At 46.1% G+C, this 26,737-nt stretch overlaps 1 protein-coding gene across 1 annotated transcript in view; it reads right to left on the bottom strand.

Moving 5' to 3' along the window:
• LOC306943120 (ephrin type-B receptor 1-like) overlaps window positions 1-26,737 on the bottom strand; it is a gene marked incomplete at its 5' end in the record, with an annotated part of 106,696 nt that overhangs the window by 27,788 nt on the left and 52,171 nt on the right. Inside the window, 6 exons of the mRNA XM_079529322.1 lie at window positions 4,186-4,401; window positions 8,926-9,173; window positions 11,313-11,501; window positions 18,492-18,556; window positions 20,957-21,065; window positions 24,392-24,554. Of these exons, the coding sequence (XP_079385448.1) occupies window positions 4,186-4,401; window positions 8,926-9,173; window positions 11,313-11,501; window positions 18,492-18,556; window positions 20,957-21,065; window positions 24,392-24,554 (990 nt within the window). The remainder of the gene's footprint in view (window positions 1-4,185; window positions 4,402-8,925; window positions 9,174-11,312; window positions 11,502-18,491; window positions 18,557-20,956; window positions 21,066-24,391; window positions 24,555-26,737) is intronic.

Raw genomic sequence — 26,737 nt, 5'->3', positions numbered from 1 at the left:
CACAAGCATGCCCAAGGACCCGGGACTCTCTCACAAAGCCCCTCAACCTAAACACAGATAGTGCGTCTTCAAGTAAGAGAAAAGAGAAGAGTTGTAAAGACAGGTGAATTGGCAGACGAGAGTTTGTGCATTCATTTCAGAAAGAATACGGTAATTGAATTACTACTGTATGTGGATGACCGGAGAACTAAATTGGCATCCATGATGGATTCACACTGAGGAAAGAACACTTTTGTTTTGGAAGGAGCGAGGACTAAAGCCTTAATCTGTAAATGCAGGTCTCAGTGAGTGACTGACAATGCCTAAAACCTCAGATGTTTTGAGAAATCCATCAGGAAAAAGAAAACCAACAACACCACATCGCTAAAATATCCGAGCCATGTTGCCGTCCCCCAGGGGCGAGAAAGCACGCACCGTCCAAGTTCAGACTTCAAAACCTCACCTTCTCTATCGACCCTTCAGAAAATGCCCTCGAGGAGACTTTGTTTGCATTAAACAACATCAAAATGCAGAGTACAATCTATAATCCAATGCCCACCTTTAGCTCTCGCTCTGGTACAACAGCAAGCTCAGCGGCACCAGACAACAGAAGCGGTGCTCCTCTTTGTTGCTCAATAAGACCCATTCAGCAGGGCTTAGCCGCGGGGGTCACGCAGACAAAAGCAAGCTGTTCCTGGGGGGCAATTAACTTCCATCCCCACCAATGTCAGTTCACAGCCACTCCGGTGCCCCTTGCACTTCCTGTTCACACCTGAGTTGCCATCGCCTGCCAATCAGTTATCCTGTGTGCGCGCGCGCGTGCATGTGTGTGTGTGTGTGTGTGTGTGCGCACTGTGACCGACCCGAAACAAAGAAAAATCTTAACTACAGTAGGTACAGACACAGTGGGCACAGTCTTGCGATCGAGAAAGGCTATCATAGGCAGACCTGTCTCCCGAGAGAAGACAGACTATGCACCCACTGCACAAAATGAAGTGGAAACTGCTACGTTTCCTAACCATCTGTCCATTGTACCAAGACATCAGAGACACATACTTCCCACAGATTACAATCACCCACGGAGATTTTGAAAACATGACTAATGACAAAAAAACTCCCATATCTGCTGGGTGAAGTATAGCCTCGGAAACCCAGACATTTTAAGGCGAAGTACAACAATGTGCAAACACAGCAGCAAGATGTGTGAGCTGCTGTGATAGGAGAAGGATATCAAATGGAACACAACCATGGCTGAGGGAAGTAGGGGTGCTGGGGGGGCTGGAGCACCCCCTCCCCCCAGGCACAGCCCCCCCTCGGACAGTAGGGGGGAAATAATAATAATTTTAATCAAAACAGATTTCTGTTATTTCTGGCTTAATAAATATGCTGTATCACAGTATCAGCACCTTATCCTGGTTAATTGCCTGTGTCAGTTTTCTCATGCGTGTGGAGAGGGAAAGTAAAAGCCACTTTTCTGTGCGAAAATGCGCGAAAATGCGAGTGCACGATGCGCGTGCACGCGCATTTTGCGGCACGGGCTCACACGTGCGCACCCCCTACTGAATGTTCAGCACCTCCTAGTGTAAACATCTTCCCGCGGCCCTGAACACAACCACCCTAAAGAATCATTGTGTGTATTACTGCACTATCTGCACCGAGTGATCTTGGTACATAGAAATTGATTAATTGGAGATTCTGACTTTCAAATGTACATAAATGTTGTTTTGATTGTATATTTGATTGTGTGTGTGCGTGCGTGCGTGCGTGCGGGCATGCGTGCGTGCAAGCCGTGCATGCAAGCCGTGCGTGCAAGCCGTGCGTGCAAGCCGTGCATGCATGCACGTGCACAAAATAATAATCCTCAAGCTATTACCTGAGTTAACCTGAGCCAGGATGGTAGTGTTGCAGTATGCTGAAAGTAGACTTTTTCTTTCCCTTCCACCTATATATAGATGAAGGCAAATTATTTTCAGAGTTCTCTTTTCATACTGTACCTGTGAAGTCGGAAGACTCACGGGCACTTTTATCCCTCACTTTTGATCACAAGTTCTGTTTATGTCAAAATGGCTAAACAAACATTCCAGCCGGTATTAAAATAGACACTTTTTCATGCTAGCATGCTGAGTAACGTAATGTCAGAATACAATTAAACGTACGGTACTGAAAGTAGAGAGTACAAACGTATTGGTATCAAAACATACTTAAAGTATCAAAAGTACTCATTTTGCAGAATGTCCCATTTCACAAGTTCTCAAAATACTTTGTAATAATAATCAAAATCTACAAAGTAACTTGTAACTAAATTTTTCAAATAATTGTAGTGGAGTAAAAGTAAAAAGATAAATTACTTTTAGTAAAGTAAGCCTTGCCGAGCAAGGGGGGAGCCTATCTCCTGTTTCTGTAGCGTGAGGCAGCTTGATGTACAAGTACACCCCCTGGACATGACGCTGTATGCAGGGACTTACCCCCAATCCAACCCTTGATGTACTTAGTTCAAAACACCATCACATAGTTTCACAAGGTAAACCAGCTGAAGGGTAGGTTTGTAAAGCACCTTGTTCTCTCTTCAAGCTGTCACCAGAAACACTAATGATTCATTGTCAGTAAACGCAGCTAATTTGCACCCTAATCCCAAAGCAGAAGCAATGAGGTGTCGATAGATCCAGGCACACACTCACATAAGCATGTATGCGCACGCATGCACACACATACACTAGAAAAGCCAAGTTTAACAGAAATACACTGATTAATTCTGTCTCACGCACGCACACGCACACACACACACACACACACACACACACACACACACACACACACACACACACACACACACACACACACACACACACACACACACACACACACACACACACAGTCAGGGGCAAGCAGGGAACCCTAATGACCCATGACGTGTGTGTTTGCGAGGGTGTGAGTGTGTCGTGAATTAAGAAGAAGAGAGAGGTGGAAGATGAACTAACGACGGCTGCTAATAATTACAGATGTGCGGCGTGGAGGAGATAATGAGGAGCCAAAGCCTCCCATGATGCCCCAGTAATAATGAATGAGGAGGGGTTGGGGGGTGGGAGGAAGAAAGAGGGAGGGGAAGAGGTGGGGTGGGAGGGCTGTCAGTTTGAGTGGCCACGATGCCCTTTGGTTCCTCCGCTCTGCAGGCATGCCAACGAGAGTGGGGCCTTCCCAGCGGAGGCTCGTCTCCACACTAATGAAGATGTGACAGGCCTCGCGTCCGTGACTTGCAGAGTAAAGGAGAAAGGCAGCAGGACGAGGACGTGGAGGAGGAAGAGTAGCAGCTCTCCATGAAAAGCAACGGTTGTTGCAAAACTAAACTAGGCAGGCCTAGTCATGCCTTGAATACCGCCGGACAACTTCATCTCTTAAGTTCCATTTATATCAGGCGACTATATCGCGTGTCGCTTGCCAACAAGAACTGATCTTCAAGCTAACAAGGTGTTAACATTTAGTCGCGGGCTGGCAGCATGGTAAGTTGGAAGTTGAATCGTTCCTTATAAAAAATGAGTCAAACCCTTCGTTCCACTGGGAATATGTTTATCTTGCCAATTAACGATGGGCAACCCTGGTCGACTTCAGTGAAATTATTATCTGAATTTATGCTTGAGTTAAAATGCAGAGTGAAGCTCTAACGTAGCTAAATAATATACTGTATAAATAAGGAGGCAATAGGGTAGGAAAAGGGGCATAATTCAACACTTTACTGACACCATTGAGTAAACAAATTGCAAAATCAAACCCAATGAGTGCATTCTAGAGCCCTGTCTCTGTTCACTTACTTGATGGACCAGTGCTTGGTGCTGATTTAAGAACTCGCCCCATAAAATATTAAATGCCTGCACATCAAAAGCTGTGAGGTAATGGAGGTGCATATTGTCACAGTCGAGCAGAAACCTTGTAACGGCATATTTCATCTTTTTTACTTTGGTATATTATCAACACTACGATATACTTAGGATACCGACACTAGAGCCAGCCATGTTTCAACATTGGGGAGTCATTTAGTTATATAGGCACATTCACTCTTCTGGGTCGGGCCAAAAGGTCCAGCGAAAAAAAGCTTGTCGAAAAGGTTTGTGAGCCATTTTGTGAGCAATAAGCTGTGAACATCAGCACTTGAGTGAAGGAAAAACAACCACTATTTCCACAGGCCTGCTAGTTATAGGAGCGGTGACTCACCAGAGAGCTGGTGTAGCTGGGATCCGAGGTGTCGTCCTGCAGGTACCGGGACAGCCCGAAATCAGACACCTTACACACAAGGTTGCTGTTGACCAGGATGTTGCGAGCCGCCAGGTCGCGGTGCACGTAGTTCATCTCTGAGAGGTACTTCATCCCTGCCGAGATCCCGCGCATCATCCCCACCAGCTGGATCACCGTGAACTGCCCGTCGTTTTGCTAAAGGAGCACAGCGGAAAACAAATGATAATGGTTAGTTCGATGTCACCCTTGGTGTCGTTATGCTGAGTGGAAATAGCTGTAGGATGGATAGTTCCTAGTAAAATGCCAGCATAATGTTTACAGCTTTTATAGTTAATTATACCAATCCAATTTGTGGCGCTTGCTCAGTGAGTCATGGAGACATTGTTGACGATTTTTTACAAACAAACCGCTCTGGTCTGTAATTAAACTAACCATGCTATCTAATATGAGAATCTGGTTCTCTATTCAGTAATGTGAACATGACGTGCATGACGTCATGTAGGCATTTTTCCATTTATCTGAACCGTCAGATGGACAAAACCCAGACATTACCCAACATTGGTGTCTCAGCATCACAGCTGTCTACTGGGACCATGCACCAGGATTGGAAAAAAGCCTTGTGGGGCATTCTTGTCACCACAGGCAGGAAGTAAGGGCACACTTAAGGGGACATGTTGTCACAACTAGTAACATGTAAACACACACACACACCCATACTGTATGTGCGAACACACGCGTGCACACAGTCTGACTACTACTTCCTGCTTTCCAAATCAAGTGGTTATTTCTGCTCATCTCTGAGTCTGCAGCACACTCGTGTCCGTCTCCAGTCATGTCTTGTTTACACTTTCACATCAAGCAATTGACACGCTTTTCTTTTGGTATAGGTATTGTTTTACATAAGCAAATTGGATTCCTCAATGCATATTTCTGTCTCCTTTTGTGTCTGTTTAGGACAGGCGTTCCCAAACTTCTTCGCTCGAGACCCAAAAGAGAAATGTGATGACTCATCGGGACCCACACTAGTGAAAAGAGCAAACCGCAGTTTTAGTATTCTGCTGCAAGTGGTTGCAAGTTGCAAGTTGTTGCAAATCTTTGGTCTGGACTGGGCTTAAGTGGATTCTTCACACATGACAACATGAAGACCCTATGCTCCTAATACGTAGTTGTGCTGCGCTCTGAAAACAGACAATCTACAAGCTCACAGTGCGACGTGCCCTGCTGCGCCCAGGAACTTGCAGATCGCCTATTTCCAGGTGCCTCGACACGATGTGAACAAAACCAGTACAAATCAGGCACACGGTTTGAACCCAGACACACACTAACAAATGAGAGGGTAGGGGAGATCGATGGGAACACAAGTAGGATGTGGCGGCAAGCAAAGCCCGCTTCAAAGGGGTCCCTTTAACCCATTCAGGCCTGACGTCGAAATTTAAAAAAAAAAGTTTTCTAAATCATGACAATTTTCGGAAAGATTTGAGGCACATTTTAACGATTTTTCAAAAATAGCAGACCTACAAGTTCATAGCGCGCCACTCGGTGGCGCGCTATGAGCTTGTAGATCTGCTATTTTTCAATAGCCCAAAAAGGGTTCCCGCCCCAAAATGGGTTAATGGTTAATGTGGTTAAACGCTAACGTGACATGGATGCGTTCCAGGTCTCAATGGGTTAAAGCGGCCCTAGATCAAAGTGGAGCGGAACAGCGATCCGTGAGATTGAGGCAGAGGCAGGGGGAAGAAATAAAGAAATAAATAACAGACGGGTGGAATATTGATTAAACTGTATGTCCATTCATTCCCGACTACAAAAGAGAGAGTGAGGAGTCCAATAACACCTCCGGGCGTTTAATGGAGAAATTAAAAGAGGGGAGCTTGCTTTAACCACTGCGGAGGTTCTTCTGAATCTGCGGTTTGGGAGTGAAGGAAGGAACCACGGTCCACGGACTCATGCAGTAACACTAGAAGTGATTAGAAAAAACTTGAGGCATAACACATACATACTGTACTGTACTGTTTTGTTGCGGCAGAAACCTTGTATCTCCCCTAAGGTATGTCCCATATAACTCGTTGTGTTTTGTTTTTTTTGTAAAGCGTGTCGCACAAAAGTAGTGAAAATAGCAAATCTACAAGATCTCAACGCATGTAGACCGGCTATTTCTGCGATTGTTATTCAAAAATTAATAATCACACCCCAGTGTGAAGTGAGTGGTGCCCTTGAGTTGATGATGATGTCTGATGACGACGTATTGACCACCATGACGTCACAGGGGACAGAATAGTGAGTTTTAGCATTTTCCAAGTCAATGGCAAAATAAAGTTTACCTACCATAAATAATTGACACCCAAAGACACACAATCAACTGTTGGAGTGTTTAGCACCGCTCAAAAAAGGAATGATTTTGGACATACAAGGTTTCCACCTGACAGTTACCTGGTGCATTCCTCACTAACCACTTTTCTGAGCTCCACGCAGTTGCTAATGAAATATACCGTCGTTGCTCAGATAGCAGTACTGTGAGACTCGGCCTGTGTGTATGTGTGTGCGTGTGCGTGTGCCTGTGCGTGTGCGCGCGTGTGTGCGTGCGTGCGTGCGTGCGTGCGTGCGTGCGTGTGCGTGCCGCTCGGCACAACGCCAACGTGTCGAGAAGGCAGTTGGCCTAGTCGCATTTTGGGCATGTTGCTAGGCAACCACAATAAATGGGGTTTGTCGAGAGTATTCCATGAATAACAAGGGTGCTTCATGCTCTGTGTATTCCTTTAGTAAAAGGTTAACAACGTGACGGTGGCAGTGGGTACCTTTGATCAGACAGAGAAACAATAACCTGACATACATAGACCTATACTGTACACCAACAACGGACTCATTTGAAGTAGCAAGGACTGAACAGGTACGTTTTCAAAGGAGAAAAAAAAAGGAAATAGGAAGCTATTCTAGTTTAATATCAGGTTGGGTTTCCTTCATGAACGGTGTTTATTTTTGAAAATGCGACCATACTATTTTAGTCACTTCACTAATATGAAGCTTAATATAAGCTTTTACAAATTTGAAGCTAATATGAAGCTTAATCTAAGCTTTTACAAATTTAAGCTGCTATTTTGGGCACGGCATTACAGTCAAACATTTTCAAAATGAGCAGGTCTACAGTATGAGCTCATTGTGAGCTTGTGGATCAGCTATGTTTTCTGTAGTGTATAGAGTTTAAGTTGTTAAACACACCTGGCATCCCCACTTCACCGGAAGCCTTATCCACGCGAGAGCTTTAAACCATACATATATAATATACAACTCATGGGAAGGGAAACCAATGCTAAATTGAGTTCATGTCGCATTTTCGCCATGCACACTTCAGTTCTACTTGACTTAGCTTTCACCGCAGCTAAACTAGTTTGAACCTCTGATGCACCCAGGTCCATGCACCACTGCATCTGGCGCTTAGTCCAGTGTCAAACGTCCTGACTCGCCAACTGCGCTGCCGATAAACATTAACATTACCGCCCTCAAAGTAGAGGCCACTGTCTGTAAATATTGATCACAAAATGGGCATCCGGATTCATGTACAAACAGATACTCCTCACTCGAGGTAGTCCTACGGGGCTTGGGCAGCGCCTGTTAGCGGGAATTCTGTTGGGGTGGGAGGAGTAGAACGAGGCTCTACGTCCTCCCGGTGGTGGCTGCTCACTGCTGTTGTATCCTACAGACTGTAGCATACAACAGCAGTAACTACACTGAAATGTGTGTGTGTGTGTGTGTGTGTGTGTGTGTGTGTGTGTGTGTGTGTGTGTGTGTGTGTGTGTGTGTGTGTGTGCATTTGCAACCTCTGTGGACAATGTGTGCTTCAACACCATCACAAGCTTGCATACAACAAGGCACTGCTTCACCAATGGAGTATACCGACAGCTGGTGCTGCTTGGTGGACCTTCCCATGAGCAGCTACCGGGAAGAGAGACGTTGGACCTGGCCTTCTAGCGGTGTATCCGTCCACTGTAGGAACAACAGTGAGTGGATTTTGGGCCCATGGGATCAGCCACGCTTGGTGGTCGGTGTAGGATGCATGCCTACACTACTTGTGCCCATGGAATGCTGGATGACATTCTTGTTGTATCGCGACATATTCCTTGATTTTGTGGATGTAACTTTGCTGCACCTGAACTATTTATGTCCTTGTTTGAAATTTCCTCTGTGTGGACATAAATAAATTGTTAAAATGTGTGTGTGTGTGTGTGTGTGTGTGTGTGTGTGTGTGTGTGTGTGTGTGTGTGTGTGTGTGTGTGTGTGTGTGTGTGTGTGTGGTTGACCAACTGCTGTATGGTCAACTACATAATGGCCATTGATCGGCAGGAGGGCAAAAGTGGAGATATAAGGACCAGCTCAAAACATCACTGAAGAGGTGTGGAATACAGCACACGCAGCTGGAAAGCTCTGCCTCTGAACGCACTTTATGGAGGCAGCTTTGCCATACTGGACTTCAGCGTTTTGAAGAAGAGAGGAGTAAGGCAAGGGAAAGGAAACGCCAGGGGAGAAAGATGATCACTGCAGCCAAGGCCACAACTAACACTGACTTCATATGCCTTCACTGCAATACACCATGTGGTGCTCGGAATGGACTTCACAGTCACACTGTGAAGTCCACACCTCTCTCACACACAGGAGGAAATAATTTAAATTGAGGAGAAAACGGGGAGAAAAAAAAGACATTTAACGCGATCACAAAAAGCCCACCCTTAGGAACGAGTCCAGGGCGCCGTTCTCCATGAACTCTGTGACGATCATGACGGGACGGCTCTTGGTGACCACGCCCTCTAGACGGATGATGTTGGGATGGTCAAATTGGCCCATGATGGACGCCTCCGACAGGAAGTCCCGCCTCTGCTTGTCCACGTAGCCCGCCTTGAGCGTCTTGATGGCCACGTAGATCTCTCTCTTACCGGGCAGCTTCAAGCGGCCCTTGTACACCTCCCCAAACTCACCTGAGAGAGGAGACACCCAGAAAGAGTACAACATGAAAGAAACAAAAGAAATGATTAAAGACGGAGTGTTGTGATTGTTGTTTTTCTGTTTTGTGTAACAATTACTATAGAACCCTAGGTGTGGTTATAAGAATATATAATATTCAAATATGTCTTCCCTGTGTATTTTTGGTTAGATCCCTCCAAGACCAAGACCTCGTCCTCCGCCCCCTCTCTCCTTCCGGAGGGAGAGAGCCCGGCTCCTCTCTCCGTGCATCGCTCATTTGAGGTAGGTTGTCATTGGTCCGACAATGACAACCTACCTCAAACCCTAACCTAACCATAACCGCAAGCACGGAGCAGCGCATGTTCGCCAACCATAATCCGGTCGCCAACCTGAACGCATGTTTGCCAACCTTAATCCGGTCGTTTTTCGCATGTTGGAACAATGACTGGTCGGAACAGCGTACGGACCCCTCGAAATACACCACTTTAGTGACATCATAACCCTAACCCCTCCCCTAACCCCCTCCACCATTATCATACAACAACAGCTGTTGGCGAGGCTTAGGTGGGTGGTGCTAAAATGAAAACCAGGTATACCTTTTTTTTAAGGAAAAATAAAATAAAAATCCTTCCTCTTAGTATAATCATACTAAGTACACATCAGTACCTGATGATCATGTTTTAGGGGGGAAACAAATCACGGCACTCCATCTTTAACCCATTTAGGCCTGACGTCGAAATAAATAAAAAAGTCTTCTGAAAGAATATATGCTATTTTTCAATAGCTAAAGTATAACATAATGCTTAGTTAAAACACCAAACGGGGTTTCCCGTCCAGAATGGGTTAAGAGATTAGAAAGGGTTCATTAGATCCAATTCTATTCATCTAGCAGGCTAATCTGAATCCTCTGTCCTCTGGCAGAAGCATCGCTGCATGGGTCTCAACGTGATCTACATCTGGCATGCTAAGTGTTGTCCAACGTTGCCTCGCCATAATGCTCACTTCAGAATATTATGAGCAGTGGGGCTCCACTGACTCACAGCAGTCATCCATCTTAGGACAGTCTGCCAAGTTCATCCATATTCCCCAATCAAAGGATAACAGGCACAAGCACTATCCGGTAAATATGTGAAATGGCGTTTCATTAATCACCACCACCGCCCCAGCATCCCGCAGAGATAGCATACAGTGAAATAAACAAAAGTGTGAATCTGTTATTAGCCCCCTCCCAACCCACCCCTTCCGCATCCAAGCCGGCCCTACCCCCTATCTCTGACACTTCCTCACACCTCGCTTGCTGAGTGAGCTGGTCTGTGTATAGGAGCTATTCCAGGCCTGCATGGTCTCATTACCTGGGATATTTCAGGCTCTGCAAAAACCAACACATATCAGTGTGTCCTCCGTTGCTGTCAACAAGGTGTGTCCTGCCCTGTTGCGAAAGGACGCTCTGCACATACACACACGCCGCTCTGGCAGGCAATACACTACAACGCTATGACACACAGGAGCTGGTCTATACTCTATACCGACCAGGTTGACCCTCTGGTGTGGGCTGGTAACCATTTTAATTTTTATTACCTGATTAGCTCTACTAAGAAAATGATATTTCCACAATGCCTGAATGGCAATCTATTCATTATGTTATAATGAAGCTGGCGCAGAGAAAAGCAATTTTCCTTTCATTTAAATGTTTTCGTTTGACAATAACATGTAACGTTATGGTGAGTTAAAAGGGGATCATGTGAGGCAGAACAGGACACACAGAGAGAGAGAGAGAGAGAGAGAGAGAGAGAGAGAGAGACAGAGAGAGAGACAGAGAGAGAGACAGAGAGAGAGAGAGAGAGAGAGTTATTTCTGGCACCATTTGGTCCCAGGACATCTGGCCTATATGCCGCTAGTGCACTTGACACGGACTCTTGACACGTTCCCATGTGATGGTACAGCCGGGGTGGGGGGCCGGGGGGGTCCTTAGGCACTCACACGGTTTTAGGAGGTAAACATGTGTGTGTGAAAGTGTATGTCAGCTTGTAAAAAACACATCAATACAGCATAAACCACACCACATTCACCTTGTATATGTGTGTGCACACATAGTCTACTCACAGCAGGGATGCACACACACACACACACATTCCATCACCCATTCACTGTACCTGCCCCGATGACCTCCTCGATCTTGACGGTGGAGACGTCGATCTCCTTAGCGAATTCGCGGACGGCCTCATTGGGGTCCTCGTAGGTAAAGGGGTCGATGTAGATCTTCATCCCCGGCGAGCCTGAGAAGTGGGTCGGGCAGCCCAGTGGGGAGGGGCAGTTAGACATGTCGGCTCGCAAAGAGAGCTCTATAGAACAACCAGAGTGCTCCAGTGAGCATTGTGGGAAAGGACAACTGCTCCATATATGAGAAAACATGGCTGACGATGGGATGCTCTCACAACATGGTACTGTACACCTCAACATGGGGAAACATGGCTGACGATGGGATGCTCTCACAACATGGTACACCTCAACATGGGGAAACACGGTGACTTGCATTCAAACATTTACGAGCCACTGGTCCGAGGCGGACCAGAGCACTGTGGTAAGGGGAAAGAATGGGGAAGGATTGACACACAACTAACAGCAGGTGTGTCTGCCTCAAACTAAACAACATCTGTTACAAAATGGTGGTTTGATGATTCGCTCTTTGAAAGGGGGAGCGAAAAACATCAGCCCAGAGAGAGAGAGCGAGATGGTGGGGGGATGGAGGGGGGGAGGTTGGGGAAGGGGGGAGGTTGGGGAAGGGGGGAGGAGGGCTGAAGGGTTATATAGAAAGAGTAAATGCAGACATAATTCCCCCCCCCCTCCCCGTTCTCCCTTACTCTAGCAGACTGTGCTCTTTGATAGCAGTAGAACCAATTTCCCCGCAGCCCGTTCCCCACGGGAGCTCATAAAGAGATAAAACCACTGCGCCATCAACCGCCTCTTTATGCCTGCTCTGAGATAGGTGAGCTCGGTTCACTGTCTGGAGATGTGTACACATGGCACGACAGATTGTTTCTGGGACGACAGGGCCCGCGGGGCGGGGCGGGCTTGGGGGGGGGGGGGGGGTGGGGGGGCTTATGCTTGCTGAAAGGCACTTGTAAACACATTCGCCAACATGAGGCCGCAACGGCGACATGGAGGCGGACGTAAAGTGGATGTCAGAATCATCATTTCCGTGCTGACACTCGGGAGACAGTCATCCCTCTCAGGGCTGTTTAGTGGCAAACCGGGGCATTCATGATTGGAATGAAACCATCTTCATCAAGTCGATTTGTGCCTGTTCATTTGCATGAGCGATGCACGGAGAGAGGAGCCGGGCTCTCTCCCTGCGGAGGGAGAGAGGGGGCGGAGGACGAGGTCTTGGTCTTGGAGGGATCTAAGTGCCTCACCTAGCTCTTGAACGGAGGCTCAGCCTAGTTACTGCTCTAATTGCCTTGAACCGTGCATGAGTGAATGTAATTGCTGATTAGATATTCCATACCAACTGGATTTAAGTTAATCCATGTGAGGGTTAAAGCCAGTGTATCCAATAATGACATTCTATTTACAAGAATTGGAGCTCACTGCTGGGTTGAACTAAGAAATCTCTGCGTGACACTTGCATGCAACTGCCCATGCTGAATTCAGAGGCACACATTTTGCAGAGAGAGGCATGTGTGCATGTGTGTGCGTGGCTCATTTCTGGTTTCTGGACTTGAGCCCGCTTTCATGTCCAATTTAAATTGCAAACAGTCCTCTCCCTACATCCCCCTAGCAGTCCTGTTTAACTGGACTCATCATTTTATGGCCTTCAGATAAAAAATAGATCCCTGCATTAATATTTCATGGCTTCTTGATGTGAGTGCATGGGGCAAATGCATCCAGACGCCAACTCTATTTTTACCCATATATAAAACAACAGCCGTGATAGGAGAGGATAACTGGCTAGTGGCTACTGCCGTGATTCATGGCTACACAATATATACTGTCTGTGTATGATACAGCCTTCCTCCAGATGGTCTCAAACACACACACACACACACACACACACACACACACACACACACACACACACACACACACACACACACACACACACACACACACACACACACACACACACACACACACACACACACACACACACACACACACACACACAGGAAATTAGGCAGGCACACACAGACACACATGGATGCATGCACACACAGCACAGGCAGTATTGCACACATGCACGCACACACACACATCTATACCAACTATGATACTGTATATATGATACAGTCTAATGTTTCACTGAGTCATCTGCGATTCTGCGTGACACTGTATGGATGTGTATACAGTGTGTGTGTGTGTGTGTGTGTGTGTGTGTGTGTGTGTGTGTGTGTGTGTTTGCGTATGGGGGGGGGGGGGGGGGGGGGGGGTGTAGCAAACTCATTAGGTCACTGGAAATCTATAAACTCAAATGGTTATAAGAGCATTTAGTTGGCCAGAATAGTAAATTACGGTTTACTGTGTGTCACTTAACCATGTTATTTTCACCAATGTCCAGCATTTATCCTCCTATTAGTCTAGCTGGTTCACTTAGGGAATGGCCCTAATGTATACACTAATCAACCCCATGGCACTAATGCCCACATTAATCTATTACTGTCAAATTGATTAGCCTCATGCACAGCATTTACATATTGCCTACTGTCAAGCAGTGCTATCGAAATGAAACAATGACTTAATTCATGCTCATGGTCGTTGGAAGGAATTCATTGATAAGGCTAGCAAAAGGCTATGTCGATTTCTTATACATTTTGCCTGTCAGAATTGTCAAAGTGACGAAAACATAAAAAAATAGCTCATCTCCATTGCTCACAACACGTTGCATAGCGATGCATTGTGAGCTTTTAGAGCGGCTATTTTCACTATTCGTCATACGATGAAGTACATAGGTGGTTAAGTGGTTAATTTATTATTATTGATTAGCCTCATATGCTAAAATGTGACTTCATTAATGCTCATTGTCGTTAGTTGAAAATAATTAATTAATATTGCATGCATGTTTAGCAAGACTATGCTACTTTCTTATACAGTCTTTTTCCTGTCAGTATTGCGGTAGCCTATACTAGCTTTGTGCAGCACTAGTAGTGGACATTAGCATACACAATGCGGTACTCTATACTAGCTTTGTGCAGCACAATGCGGTACCCTATACTAGCTTTGTGCAGTTAGCATACACAGTGCCGTACCCTATACTAGCTTTGTGCAGCACAATGCGGTACCCTATACTAGCTTTGTGCAGCACAATGCGGTACCCTATACTAGCTTTGTGCAGCACAATGCGGTACCCTATACTAGCTTTGTGCAGCACAATGCCGTACCCTATACTAGCTTTGTGCAGCACAATGCGGTACCCTATACTAGCTTTGTGCAGCACAATGCGGTACCCTATACTAGCTTTGTGCAGCACAATGCGGTACCCTATACTAGCTTTGTGCAGCACAATGCGGTACCCTATACTAGCTTTGTGCAGCACTAGTAGTGATTGTTCCTTTCAAGGACATTAGCATACACAATGCCGTACCCTATACTAGCTTTGTGCAGCACAATGCCGTACCCTATACTAGCTTTGTGCAGCACAATGCCGTACCCTATACTAGCTTTGTGCAGCACAATGCGGTACCCTATACTAGCTTTGTGCAGCACTAGTAGTGTAGTAAATATATCCCCATCTTGTGCTGGTCCTAGATATGCACACTAATCTACCGCACTGTGTAGCTCTGCGACTATACAGACTTTCATCGCGTTCATAAACACAAACTAATTAGCCGACGTTTGATGTGTGGGAGTCATTCATCAGGAGCACACAGAGACGTATTAGTGGTGAGATCATACAGAGTGTGGGGGGGAGGGGGGTTGAAAAAAAACACTATTACTATTTAATCATATGGGATTAACAGTCAAATTGGCATGTGATATTAAAATGTTAATTTGGATGTATAGTGCAAAATTCACAACCACATCTTGGTGCAATAAGTGGAATTGTGAAGCATTAAACGGGTATATTATTATTAACCACTTAAAACCTATACTTAGTTGACCGGATTCCCAAGGGCTCATATACTAGGACCCTTCCTGTTTTTGCTCTACTACATCATCTTTGCCAAAAATAGGCATAAACTCACAGCACGTCACATTGCATCATGCTGTGAGCTTGTAGATATTTCGCTGAATGTACTCCGTCAGAATAGGGGAAACTTTGACAGGAAAAGACTCGCTCACCGTATAGAAAATAGAAGTAAAACTCCTTAAACTGAGACTTATTTTAACATGCTCATAAAGTGCTCGTGCTCAAAGTGCAATTAAAAAGCAAACGTTTCGGTCCTAGGACCTTCGTCAGTGCTATATCTCCGTCAGAATAGGGAATACTGTATATGTGGTTAAAGACCTAAGCCTAATACTCCATAGCATGATGGTGTCACTTGCCGACAATTAGATTGGATATCAGTCGGCAATCAATCGGCAAGGGACAGCGGCATGTGATGGATTAATGAAGCTGTACGGATGTAAGGTAGTGTCTGTCTGCTAATGAATCCATGCTGACATGCTGATGGAGTTGGTATTGATGCGTGCGAGATATTTTAGTAGAAAAGGGAATCAATGCATGGAGCCTCACAGTAGTTCTGGTCCTACCAACGCACGCATGCACACACGCACACACGCACGCACACACACACACCCTCCAATCACACTAGACTATAATGGTAATCACACTAGAGTATACTGGTTCAATCTCCAGGCGGACTGACATACTATTACATTCTCCACATCTCTCTGCTGCTGCTGCTACAACAAATGAGAGCCCCTCAGTGATCAAACTCTCTCCACCTCCCCAGCCTCCCCTGTAGAAGCATTCAGGTCTTCAAAACTCATTAATGTGGGTTCATATGTATTGTAATGTGTGTTATTTTAATTTCGCTGTATCTTTGAGTACTACTGCCTCGTGTGGAGTTTCATGTCTCCCTCTGCTCGCAGTCTGGGTTATACTTGTGCAGATTATTCTGTATATCTGAGCCACACCGCCAACTTCAATGCCATATCATTGTAAAAAAGAAAAAAAAAAAGTTTCATCTTGTGTCTGACTGAAATTGGATTTGAACAGAACATGGTTTGTGAGATATTTGTGAACGGGTCGGGTACAGTGTTGAATGTATGAACGATAAATGTGAACATACACACAGGATGTCGAGTGAGCCTGTTTCGTGCGCACGCACACGCGCACACACACACACACACACACACACAGTCACACACACACACACACACACACACACACACCAAATACAGGTGTGTTAAAAATGGACCTACAGTATAAAGGGCCCACGTCTACAGTCACTAACCACTTTCATCCTGGTATCCCATCTCGTGGCATGCCATTATAGGTGAAAATTTACCCAAAAAATTACAAAGTATGTAATAGTGCTTGAGTGGTTACCACTCAAGGGTTTGACTCTGAAGCCCCCTCTGCACATGCATATTATTTCACGATGCCGGTACAGTGTTTCAGACCCCTAACATCCATCCATGTTCACGGCCATTCGGACAGACTCCTCTAATTAGGTTGTGGCAGCGTGTCACACGGCGATAAGCTGATCCACAGAGTCATCACTTGTAATCTGTGCAGACATCGCTGGTGACTCGCGCAGCGACAGCTCGGGCTGTCGTAGGCAGCTGGGAGAAAAGCCGGCAGCACTTCTTTGGTGTTCCACCCAAAACAATTGGCAAAGTGCCCCCGATCGGCGCTTTATTGTCCCGCTGAATACTGTAATTACAAAACTGTCAGTCAAATCTTGCGAGAAGAGGGGGGGCGACGACGACGACGACAACAATGCTCTGCGGGCCATTACAGTACGAGCGGCTTCCAGCTTATGGAGTGAACCTGCGAATATAGGAACCGCTTCTCGCCTGTTTTCTTTCCTCTCCACTCCAAAGAGCTCGTTTGATGATTAGCGCTGTTAGCCGTCCCACATCTTTTGTTTGTTATTCCCCACTTATGTTAATTACATTTGGGCTTTCCACCCAAAGATAGCCGGCGACAGAACTGGCTCTTCTGAGAGTTGCCGCAGAGAAGGCAGAGGCGTTTTCTCTTCCGCCCGCAGCGTTTTTAATGAGCTCGCGGCTGCCACTGCTGTAGCCGTGACACAAAGTAACCGTGTTGAAATGCTTTGCTGTGTCAGGCCTGACAAAACTCTATCCCCTCGAGTGAGCCCTTTTCAGACTGCCAGGTCGGCAGTACAGAGGGCTTTCATTTGCACACACACGCACGCAACCGCGTGCGCGCATGCTAACACACTCTCTCTCTCGCTCTCTGCGTGTGTGTGTGTACAATGGTGGATGTTGATGGAAGTATGTGTGTTTATGCGTGTGTTTATGTGTGTGTGTGTGTGTGTGTGTGTGTGTGTGTGTGTGTCTGTGTGTGTGTGTGTGTGTGTGTGTGACTGTGTGTCCCTCTAGGCTACATCGCCTCATCAGTCAGTGCCCTGAGAGTGCTAAAACCATGGCTCAATCACAGCTAAATTCCACAAGTGAGAGATGACTGTCAATCAATGTCACCGCAGGGTAGGAAAAGAAAATGCCATTTACATCAATCCATTTACAAGCCTGTCAGCTCCACTGTACCCTTTCTTTACCCAACCCCTGATTCACTTTACTTGAAACTTTCAAACGTTTAAAAAAGAAAATAGCAGATCTATAAACACACTGTGGTATGCTGTGAGCTTGTATCTGCTATTTTCACTATTTATTTTTACATAAAAACAAACAGATTTTTTCTTTTCATAATAAAAAAATTATACAAAATATTATTATTATTATTATATTATTATTATTATTGCTTGGATGGATTGATCCGACTGCATGTTTTGCCAATATAGGGACACCAGGCTGAAAGTGGTTTTGACTGTTTGGGCCAAGGGTTGAAGTGGGCTTTAAAACGATACCCACCACTTACTCTATCACTTGTAGGCAGCTGGAGGCCAGATCATCAGCTAATGGTAAATGGTGCATTTATCTAGCGCCTTTATCCAAGGCGCTTTACATAGATTGTGCATTACATTCACCCATTCACACACACATTCATACACCGATTGCGGCGGAAGCCATGCAAGGTACCAACCAGCACATCGGGAGCAATTTGGGGTTCAGTGTCTTGCCCAAGGACACTTCGACATGTAGACAGGAGGAGCCGGGATTCGAACCGCCGACCCATGGATCATTGGACGACCTGCTCTACCTCCTGAGCCACAGCCGCCCAGCTAAAGATTAGGGGCTAGACTCACCTCTCCCTGTGCTGTAGTGCTGCAACTTGTCACTGTAGACGGCCTCCTTAGTGTAGGCCCTTTTCCTACCAGAGAGAGAGAGAGAGAGAGAGAGAGAGGTTTGACAGGATGAAGGGATGAAGGGAAAGTGTAAATGAGGTATTGCTGTCTACGAGTCTCGGCAAAGCCCATAAAAACATGACCCATCCCAAATTGAATCAGTTGCAGTGGGTTAGCGGTGGCAAATGAAGTTTATGAAAATGAGCAGATTTTTTAATTAGACCGTGATAGGATCTCTATGCTATTCATCTCTTCCGCCGCAGCATCAAAAGCGCCCGGCAACGTTTGATGAGCACTTAACCACCGGGCTCAATGTCTGCGGAACGTTCAACTTTCATACTTCATAGAGAGGAACGTGGCAATGTGACATGAACGCTTTGGAAAATGTAATTGCCTAAAATTAGTTAACAAGGTCAAATAAGGTGCCCTTATAAGTAAGTAAGTAGCCTTACCGAGCCATGAGGCCCATAGGGCAGGAGCCTATCTCCTGTTTCTGTAGCATGAGGCAGCTTGATGTACAAGTACACCCCCTGGACATGATGCTAGTATGTCGCAGGGACTTACCCCCAATCCAACCCTTGATGCTGAGTGTCAAGCAGGGAGGCACTGGGTCCCATTTTTTAGAGTCTTTTGGTACCCCGACCTCCCAGTCACAGGGCGGACACTCTAACCACAAGGCCACATATGGTTATAGTCATATGTAAAAAAGATTGTATTGTATATTCATTCAGAAAATGTGGAATATTTTTCTACACGGACCTGTGTAGTAAGAGATGTTTTTTGCATTGCTGAAGTGCTCAAACGTGTTGCAAAACTTGCATAGTGTCTATTTATGGTCGGAGGATGTGAATGTTAAGTTCAGGCAGTTTTATTTTCTAACCAGAACCTTATTGTGTGAAGATTCTATTAAGATTCTGGCTGCATTGATCTTTCACCAGATAATAATGAAAGAAAATCTTATGAGTTTCACAATTTGTGAATGTGGTTGGTGTTGTGACATTCTATGACGTGTCATGGTTTGAAAGCAGGCTTGCAGGCTGCCTGCCTGATGATGTTCTGAGATTTACTGTTCTGGGAACTGTTGAATTGATTGACAAAAGGCACTACACCACAGAATGGAGTGCTAGCAACTGGGGGTATACTGTAGGCTCTGTGCATATATGTAGACCCAGTCAAGGTGGCATTCTTGTTTCCTGTTCAAGTTTCAAGTTAATTTCACCATGGCTTTGTTTGATTCACATAAAGGTGTCATGTGTGGTTCCGGTTCAAGCCTGCTGCCAGGCCAGGTATGCCACCTTCTGACAACTGAGTTATGTACAGAGTCAATGATTTCCTGGGATACTCACTATACGAAGACATTATTAGGAGTTTGTTAAGTTATTGTATATATGCATGTGAACTGAAGGGTCGCTGAGCCCAACGCTAAGGACGATGACGAGTGTCTTGGCAATGGAAAGCGCAGACCAGAGCTTTCCAGGCAGACGGTGCTTTGAGCACACCAAGTGTTAGGAGACGAAGGCACTCAAAGTCCACAGAAGCAGGCCAATAACACTGACATGGTTAGAAAATGTAAACGCACAGGACATATAAATAAGCCAGTGAATAAGTTATGCTTTGAATTGATGTATTTTGTTAACATTTTACCCAGCCAATGAATAATGGAATGTGCTACAGGTACAACAATTGATTTGAATCACAAAAAAATAAAGCATGTGAGCTCTGACTCAGGAGTTCTTTTTTTATCAGTTAACTTCTCCAACCACGTTCCTTTATCAGTCTGAAACTTTAAAAGAAAAGAAAAAAATTAAATCAACAGCTGCTCTGCCTTGAGTTCGAAGATCGTTTTAGCGCAACAATAAGAATCAGTCGTGCCCGCAGGCTAATATCAGAATACTGATATATTATTGATTTCATTTCATAAAGTTAACATAACTAACAAGATTCCAATTCAAAAATAACAAAAGAAATTGTCAGGATTTCAATTCAAATATAGCAAAAATAGCTGATCTACAAGTTCAAAACGCGTCGCAGTGCGACGCGATTTGAGCTTATAATCTGCTATTTTTGCTACGACAGTAGCAATGCGGTCGCAATGCAGTATGCAATGCAGTATGCAATGCAGTATGCAATGTGGGCCTCTAGAGTGAGTGTGGAAATATAGTGGTCCTCTCCATCGTCAAAGTTGCCCACCCCTGCCATATATACAGTATCATGTCCAGAACAACTTGATGCAATCACTCAGATCACACTGAGGCTGGGAGACGTGACCCACCTGCTGCAGACGATAGAGATAGAGACGTGACCCACCTGCTGCAGACGATAGAGATGGCCACCAGAGACACGATGAAGACCACCCCTGCCATATATACAGTATCATGTCCTCACCAAGAGTAGAACAACTTGATGCAATCACTCACGTGACCCACCTGCTGCAGACGATAGAGATGGCCACCAGAGACACGATGAAGACCACCCCTGCGGCCGCCGAGCCAGCAATCAGAGGGAGCTGCTCTCTCAGTTCTGACTTGAAGTCATCTTCAACACACACACACACACACACACACACACACACACACACACACACACACACACACACACACACACACACACACACACACGCACACGCACACGCACACGCACACAGTTTGCATTACTATACTTGTTATGACATCAACATTTTACATAAATCAACCAATACTTTTCCTCACAATGTCTATTTCTCAAATTCTACTATACTTGTGGAGATACATTTGGTCCTTTATATATTGATAAAAGTACACGCACACGCACACACACACACACACACACACACACACACACACACACACACACACACACACGGAGTACGAAAGGTGCAGGTAAGGGGCGCGAAAGTAGGACAGAGAATGGAGCGAGAAGAAACATGTGATCACAGAGATAAAGTGGGAGAGGAGGAGAGGGGAGAGAGAGAGAGAGAGAGAGAGACAGAGAGAGAGAGAGACAGAGAGAGAGAGAGAGAGAGAGAGAGAGAGAGACAGAGAGAGAGACAGAGAGAGAGAGAGAGAGAGAGAGAGAGAGAGAGAGAGAGAGACAGACAGAGAGACAGAGAGAGAGAGAGAGAGAGAGAGAGAGAGAGACAGAGAGAGAGACAAGAGAGAGAGAGAGAGAGAGAGACAGAGAGAGAGACAGAGAGAGAGAGAGAGAGAGAGAGAGAGAGAGGGGCAGGACACAGCGGCTAGACCAGGTGTGCCTGAGGATAAAGACAACACACGGAGACGCTGAGTGAAATCCAATGAGCTTTTGGCGAGCCGAGGACAACTGACAGCCCGCATTTGATAAACCGGTGGACGCACAAAAGAGGGAGAGAGCGTGAGAGAGAGAGAGAGACGGCGAGGGAGAGACAAGCAGAGTGCTATATACATATACTGGAGGAGAAGAGAATGAGAAACGAGGCCTTATTCTCAGCCTTCCTCTGTCACCATAGCTAATCCTCCCTGTCGCACTGAGCAGACATGAAAGTACGTGTTGGAATGTTCTGTTGATGGTGTTCAAACAGCAGTCACCGTCTGCCAGTCGCGCACAGCACATACACTCGCATGCGCACGCGCACGCACACACACACACACACACACAGCACGCACGCACGCACGCACGCACGCACGCACGCACGCACGCACGCACGCACGCACTCACGCACGCACGCACGCAGTCACTCACGCACACACGCACACGCGCGCACAGCGAGTAGTGGCAGTTACACAGGACTACTTAAGTGACTAGGCACTAAAGGCACAGTGCAGCGCTGGAACCCTCGCTCGTCTCTTTGTGCAGCAGTGTCTTTCCCTCCACTTCACTCTGACGCTGGCGTCTGCTGTGTAGCGTTACAGCGGTGGCGTCCTTCCTTTTAGCACCGATTTAGCACCACGCAAGCAAATCAGTGAGCTTTTAAAATCCAGTGGCCGCCAGATTGAGCATGTCTATTATTGGATCAAAGTGATAAAAGAAGAAGGAATGCATCTTCGCAGCAGGCTGAGAGCCCGGCTCGGTCTGAGGAGAACTTAATGTGACAGGAGTCGCTCGCTCTTTCACAACGTGCAAAGTTTATCAGGTACGTTTCAAGCAGACGTTGCGAGCGATGTTCCGCTGGCTTGTGTTCACAGGTTCTTCTTTCACTTTTCTTTTTTGATGCATAGGTGTGCAGTTGTGCACGGTCCAGATAAATCTTCCCTGTCTCCCAAAGGAATGGTGATTTGCCTGACAGACAGACATCACATGCCTACCCCTCTGCGGTAAATAGCCACCCCAATTACTATCAGTTAGCACTCAATGCCTCGGCCTATTAGGAAAGAGGAGGGCTGTGACATCAGTCACTTCACGGACGGGCAATCACCTCTTTCTCATCTCATCTGCCAATCAAATCCCTGTGCGTGCGTGTGTATGATTTGATGAAAAGTGCTGGATGTTGTGAGGGTAAAATACAGAGAAGGGGAGAATGGAGGGGACATCGTGAGCCATGAAATAAGAATAAGAAGGTGACATGTTGGTTGGGACAGTGTGTGTGTGTGTGTGTGGGGGGGGGGGTGTGTGTGTGTGTGATGTTCTCCCTCTTTGAGCGTCTGCTGCTAATTGCCTCGACGAACGTCGTGCTGTGGCAGGGAGCCAACGGATGAACCCTACGCAGTGTTTGTGTGAGTGGGTGCTCGTGTGTGTGTGTGTGTGTGTGTGTGTGTGTGTGCGTGTGTGTGTGTGTGTGTGTGTGTGTGTGAGAGAGAGAGAGAGAGAGAGAGAGAGAGAGAGAGAGATAATTAACAACCAAAGAGGGAGAGGCGAGGGTCCGGAGGGTCCAGAAGTACAGCGGTACATCTGCTCCGCATCGGTAAATAGCCACACCGATCATCATCAGCATCATCATCCTCATCATTAATATTATCATTACAATCCTGCTCGCCCTCCGTATCGCCGCTGCTCGGCTCATCAGACGACACTCGTCCTCTTAAAGCGCAGCCATTACGTTGGTCTTCATTAGCTCGATGCGACATGGCCGCATCACTCCTGCTTTTGAAGTATTGATCTGTTTGCTCAAAAGAGCAAATCAGGGCCAACGCTGAAACATGATGATACAATACAGCGGTGTATTATTTTAGTCCCAAAGTGGCATATAGGTATTATTTGCAGGCTCATACAAACATAAAATCCTATAATTTCAGTACTATCGTGGCAGCTGGCCTGTACCAGGGCATCGGTGCGACGCCGGGCGCCTGGAGCATGTATAAAGCCTGATTTATACTGCACCAAAGAACTGCAACTGCAACGATTTTCAACTAAAAAGTTGAAGTAACACGGTCATATGATGAAATGTAATTTTCTTTCAATGAAGTGCGCCCTCACAAACAAACTCTCCCACAGGTACATAGATGTACCGGTACATTCATATTGCCAGAGAAGCAGGTGTTACAGCCCCCTCTACAGTCTCTAACCCCCCCATCCCCTCCCCCCATGGCAAATAATTAATCACATCAACCACTAATCACAGTTATGCATTCTGGGATTGGCACACCAGCAACAGAAGGACTGGGAGAGAGAAAGGAAAACCCAATTAGCTAAGCATTTTGGATCGGGCAAATGTAGTTTTACAACCAGAAGACACTCTGCGTTGTGTGTACTCAAACTGATGCGCACGCACGAGCACACAGACAAACACTGCCCGGCCCCGAACATAAAATGGATTTAGCTGTAGCTATGAAACTTCAATTACTGTTTGACTCCTTCCCCGCTCACTAGAAATCACAGAGGCAGACATACGTCCAATCTGCACCGAAAATAGAAAAGAGGGAACTACAGAAAGAAAGTGTTGCAGTTTCTCCTGGCGCCGCCATGCTTACCATCTGTGAGCGTTTGGAAGCACATCTTGCTGCTGTATTTGCCAAAGCCGGCCACGGTCCGTGCGCGCACCTGCACCACATAGACAGTGCCCGGCCTGAGGCCCTCCACGCGGGCCGTGTTGGTCTGGCTCCGCAGCATGGTGGAGTTGATCTCGGCGTGGTCCTGATGGGAGGCAACCAAAACACAAGAACCGGTGGGGTTAGAGGCCGGACAGAAACACACTGAGAGGACGTTAGAGGACGAGGATAACAAGGGATAGGTCAGTGATTCAAGACATAGATAACAAGACATAGATCAGTGATTCTCAACCTGTGAGGGTATTGCAAGTGGGCCCCCAAACACTACGATTTGAACGTTAATGTACACTAACATTAATATTTAAAATCATTATGTAAAAGAGAAAGATTGTAAGTCATATTTCTTCTTTGAATCCTTGAATAGTGATACAGATAAATAATAACTTAATGTATATGATGATGATGATTGATGATTGTTTATTTATTTTCGTGTCATGCACACCTTGTGCCCAACCCTCATGGGTTTATAAGACACCATTTCACAGTTGCAATTACAGCATGTTTTACATGTATACTACATTAGTTCGCGGCCTATTCATCTGACCATTGGCGTGTTATGTGGTCAGATGGGTGGGCTGCGAACGCTTGAGAACCATCGACATACAGTATGCATCAGCACTAGTGCTGCACAGTAAAATCCTCAATACTAATGCTACTATTACCACTCCCCCAAGAGGGAATCCCTGCTTGGACTGGGGAAATATTGTGAGCCAAACCATTAGGAGATAGGTGTCCTACCCGACACTTGGGAAGTGTAGAGAGATCACCTCCCAGTTCCCAGTTATATTAACATGTTGTCATGTACTGGGTATGCACAGCAAGTCAGTATAGTCAGTCATGTCTGCAATGTGTGCACTGCAATGTGCTGTGTGAGAGTGTTGGATAAAAAGTTGAAAAAGAGAGATCAAGCCGTTTCAATGAGGTCCTTATATACTGCCCCAAACCCATAAACTCAGCTATAATCAGTTTGTCTGACAGCCTGGCAATCACCATGGCAGCCAGCTATCCAACAGTGAGGCAGAGAGGCAGGGCTCCACCGTGAACTAGCTTTTCGCCACAGGGTGGATGGGACTTTCGCCGTATAGTTTTAGACCGCAACGGAGGGGGCGCAGTCTCAAGCAAATTTGAGCCACGAGAGACACCACCGCACGAGCTAAAGCAAGCGAGTTGCCGTGTCGAACATTGTGAAGTTCGCTTGAGTCAACTCTGCCCGGTCCGAGTTGCGACCCGATAGACACAGAAGAGTAAATCCTCGTGCCCCCTACGATGAACACAGCGGAGCGCTCCCTACCCCACTGGCGGTCCGTCTCACGCAATCACAAGCTGCGGCGCTCCTACCAGCCCTCCCACCCTGGAGCGAAAAGCTAGGTCGCTACTCCACCATAAAGATTGGTTAAAATAATGTTTTATATGAGATGGACACATCCATTTAGGGAGTATATCTGGTCCATTCTGAGAGCATACAAAATGGTACCCTCATAGAGCAGTTTGAGTTCAGTGAATCAGCTTTGGGAGGAAAGAGCAACATTTTCCATTGAATTGAATTTCAAAATTGAGACAGAGAGCTGTGCTGGCACGTACTTCTGACAGCCCACACCGGCAGATAGTCCACACTGACAGACAACTCACATCGACCGACAGCCTACAGTACGTCAACAACAGACCGATGTGAGAGAGAAGCGAGAACGAGTAAGTGGATAAAGAGCAGAGAAGAGAGAGAGAGAGAGAGAGAGAGAGAGAGAGAGAGAGAGAGAGAGAGAGAGAGAGAGAGAGAGAGAGAGAGAGAGAGATCTTAATACCAGTAAGCCTGGGGTTTCACTGGCTCTGTATTAGAGCAGAACAACCATTTCATATGGCATGCAGCAATGGAGATGTTTTTCCCCCCATTTTATTTTATAGCTTTGAACGTCTGCCCATGAATCTTACATGCAAAGTTGCACACGCTTTCACCACCCCCCCCCCCCCCCCCCCCCCCCCCCCACACACACACTGTCCCCCATTCATACGTAGTACAGAGTCATAATTAAAGGCAATCTTGTCTTGTGAATCACAATGAGCAATAGCTGCGTCTGTACAGTAATGTAGTGAAAAAGTGTTGTGTATTTGTCTCTTCAGATGTTGCGTTAACCAATTCTGGACGGGAACCCCTTTTGGTGTTTTAAACATTATGTTATAATTTAGCTATTGAAAAATAGCAGATCTACAAGCTCATAGCGCGCCACCGAGTGGCGCGCTATGAACTTGTAGGTCTGCTATTTTTGAAAAATC

Source organism: Electrona antarctica, assembly GCF_951216825.1.
Source record: "Electrona antarctica genome assembly, chromosome: 19".
Classification (NCBI taxonomy): domain Eukaryota; kingdom Metazoa; phylum Chordata; class Actinopteri; order Myctophiformes; family Myctophidae; genus Electrona; species Electrona antarctica.
This window is presented reverse-complemented; position numbering and strand designations above follow the sequence as displayed.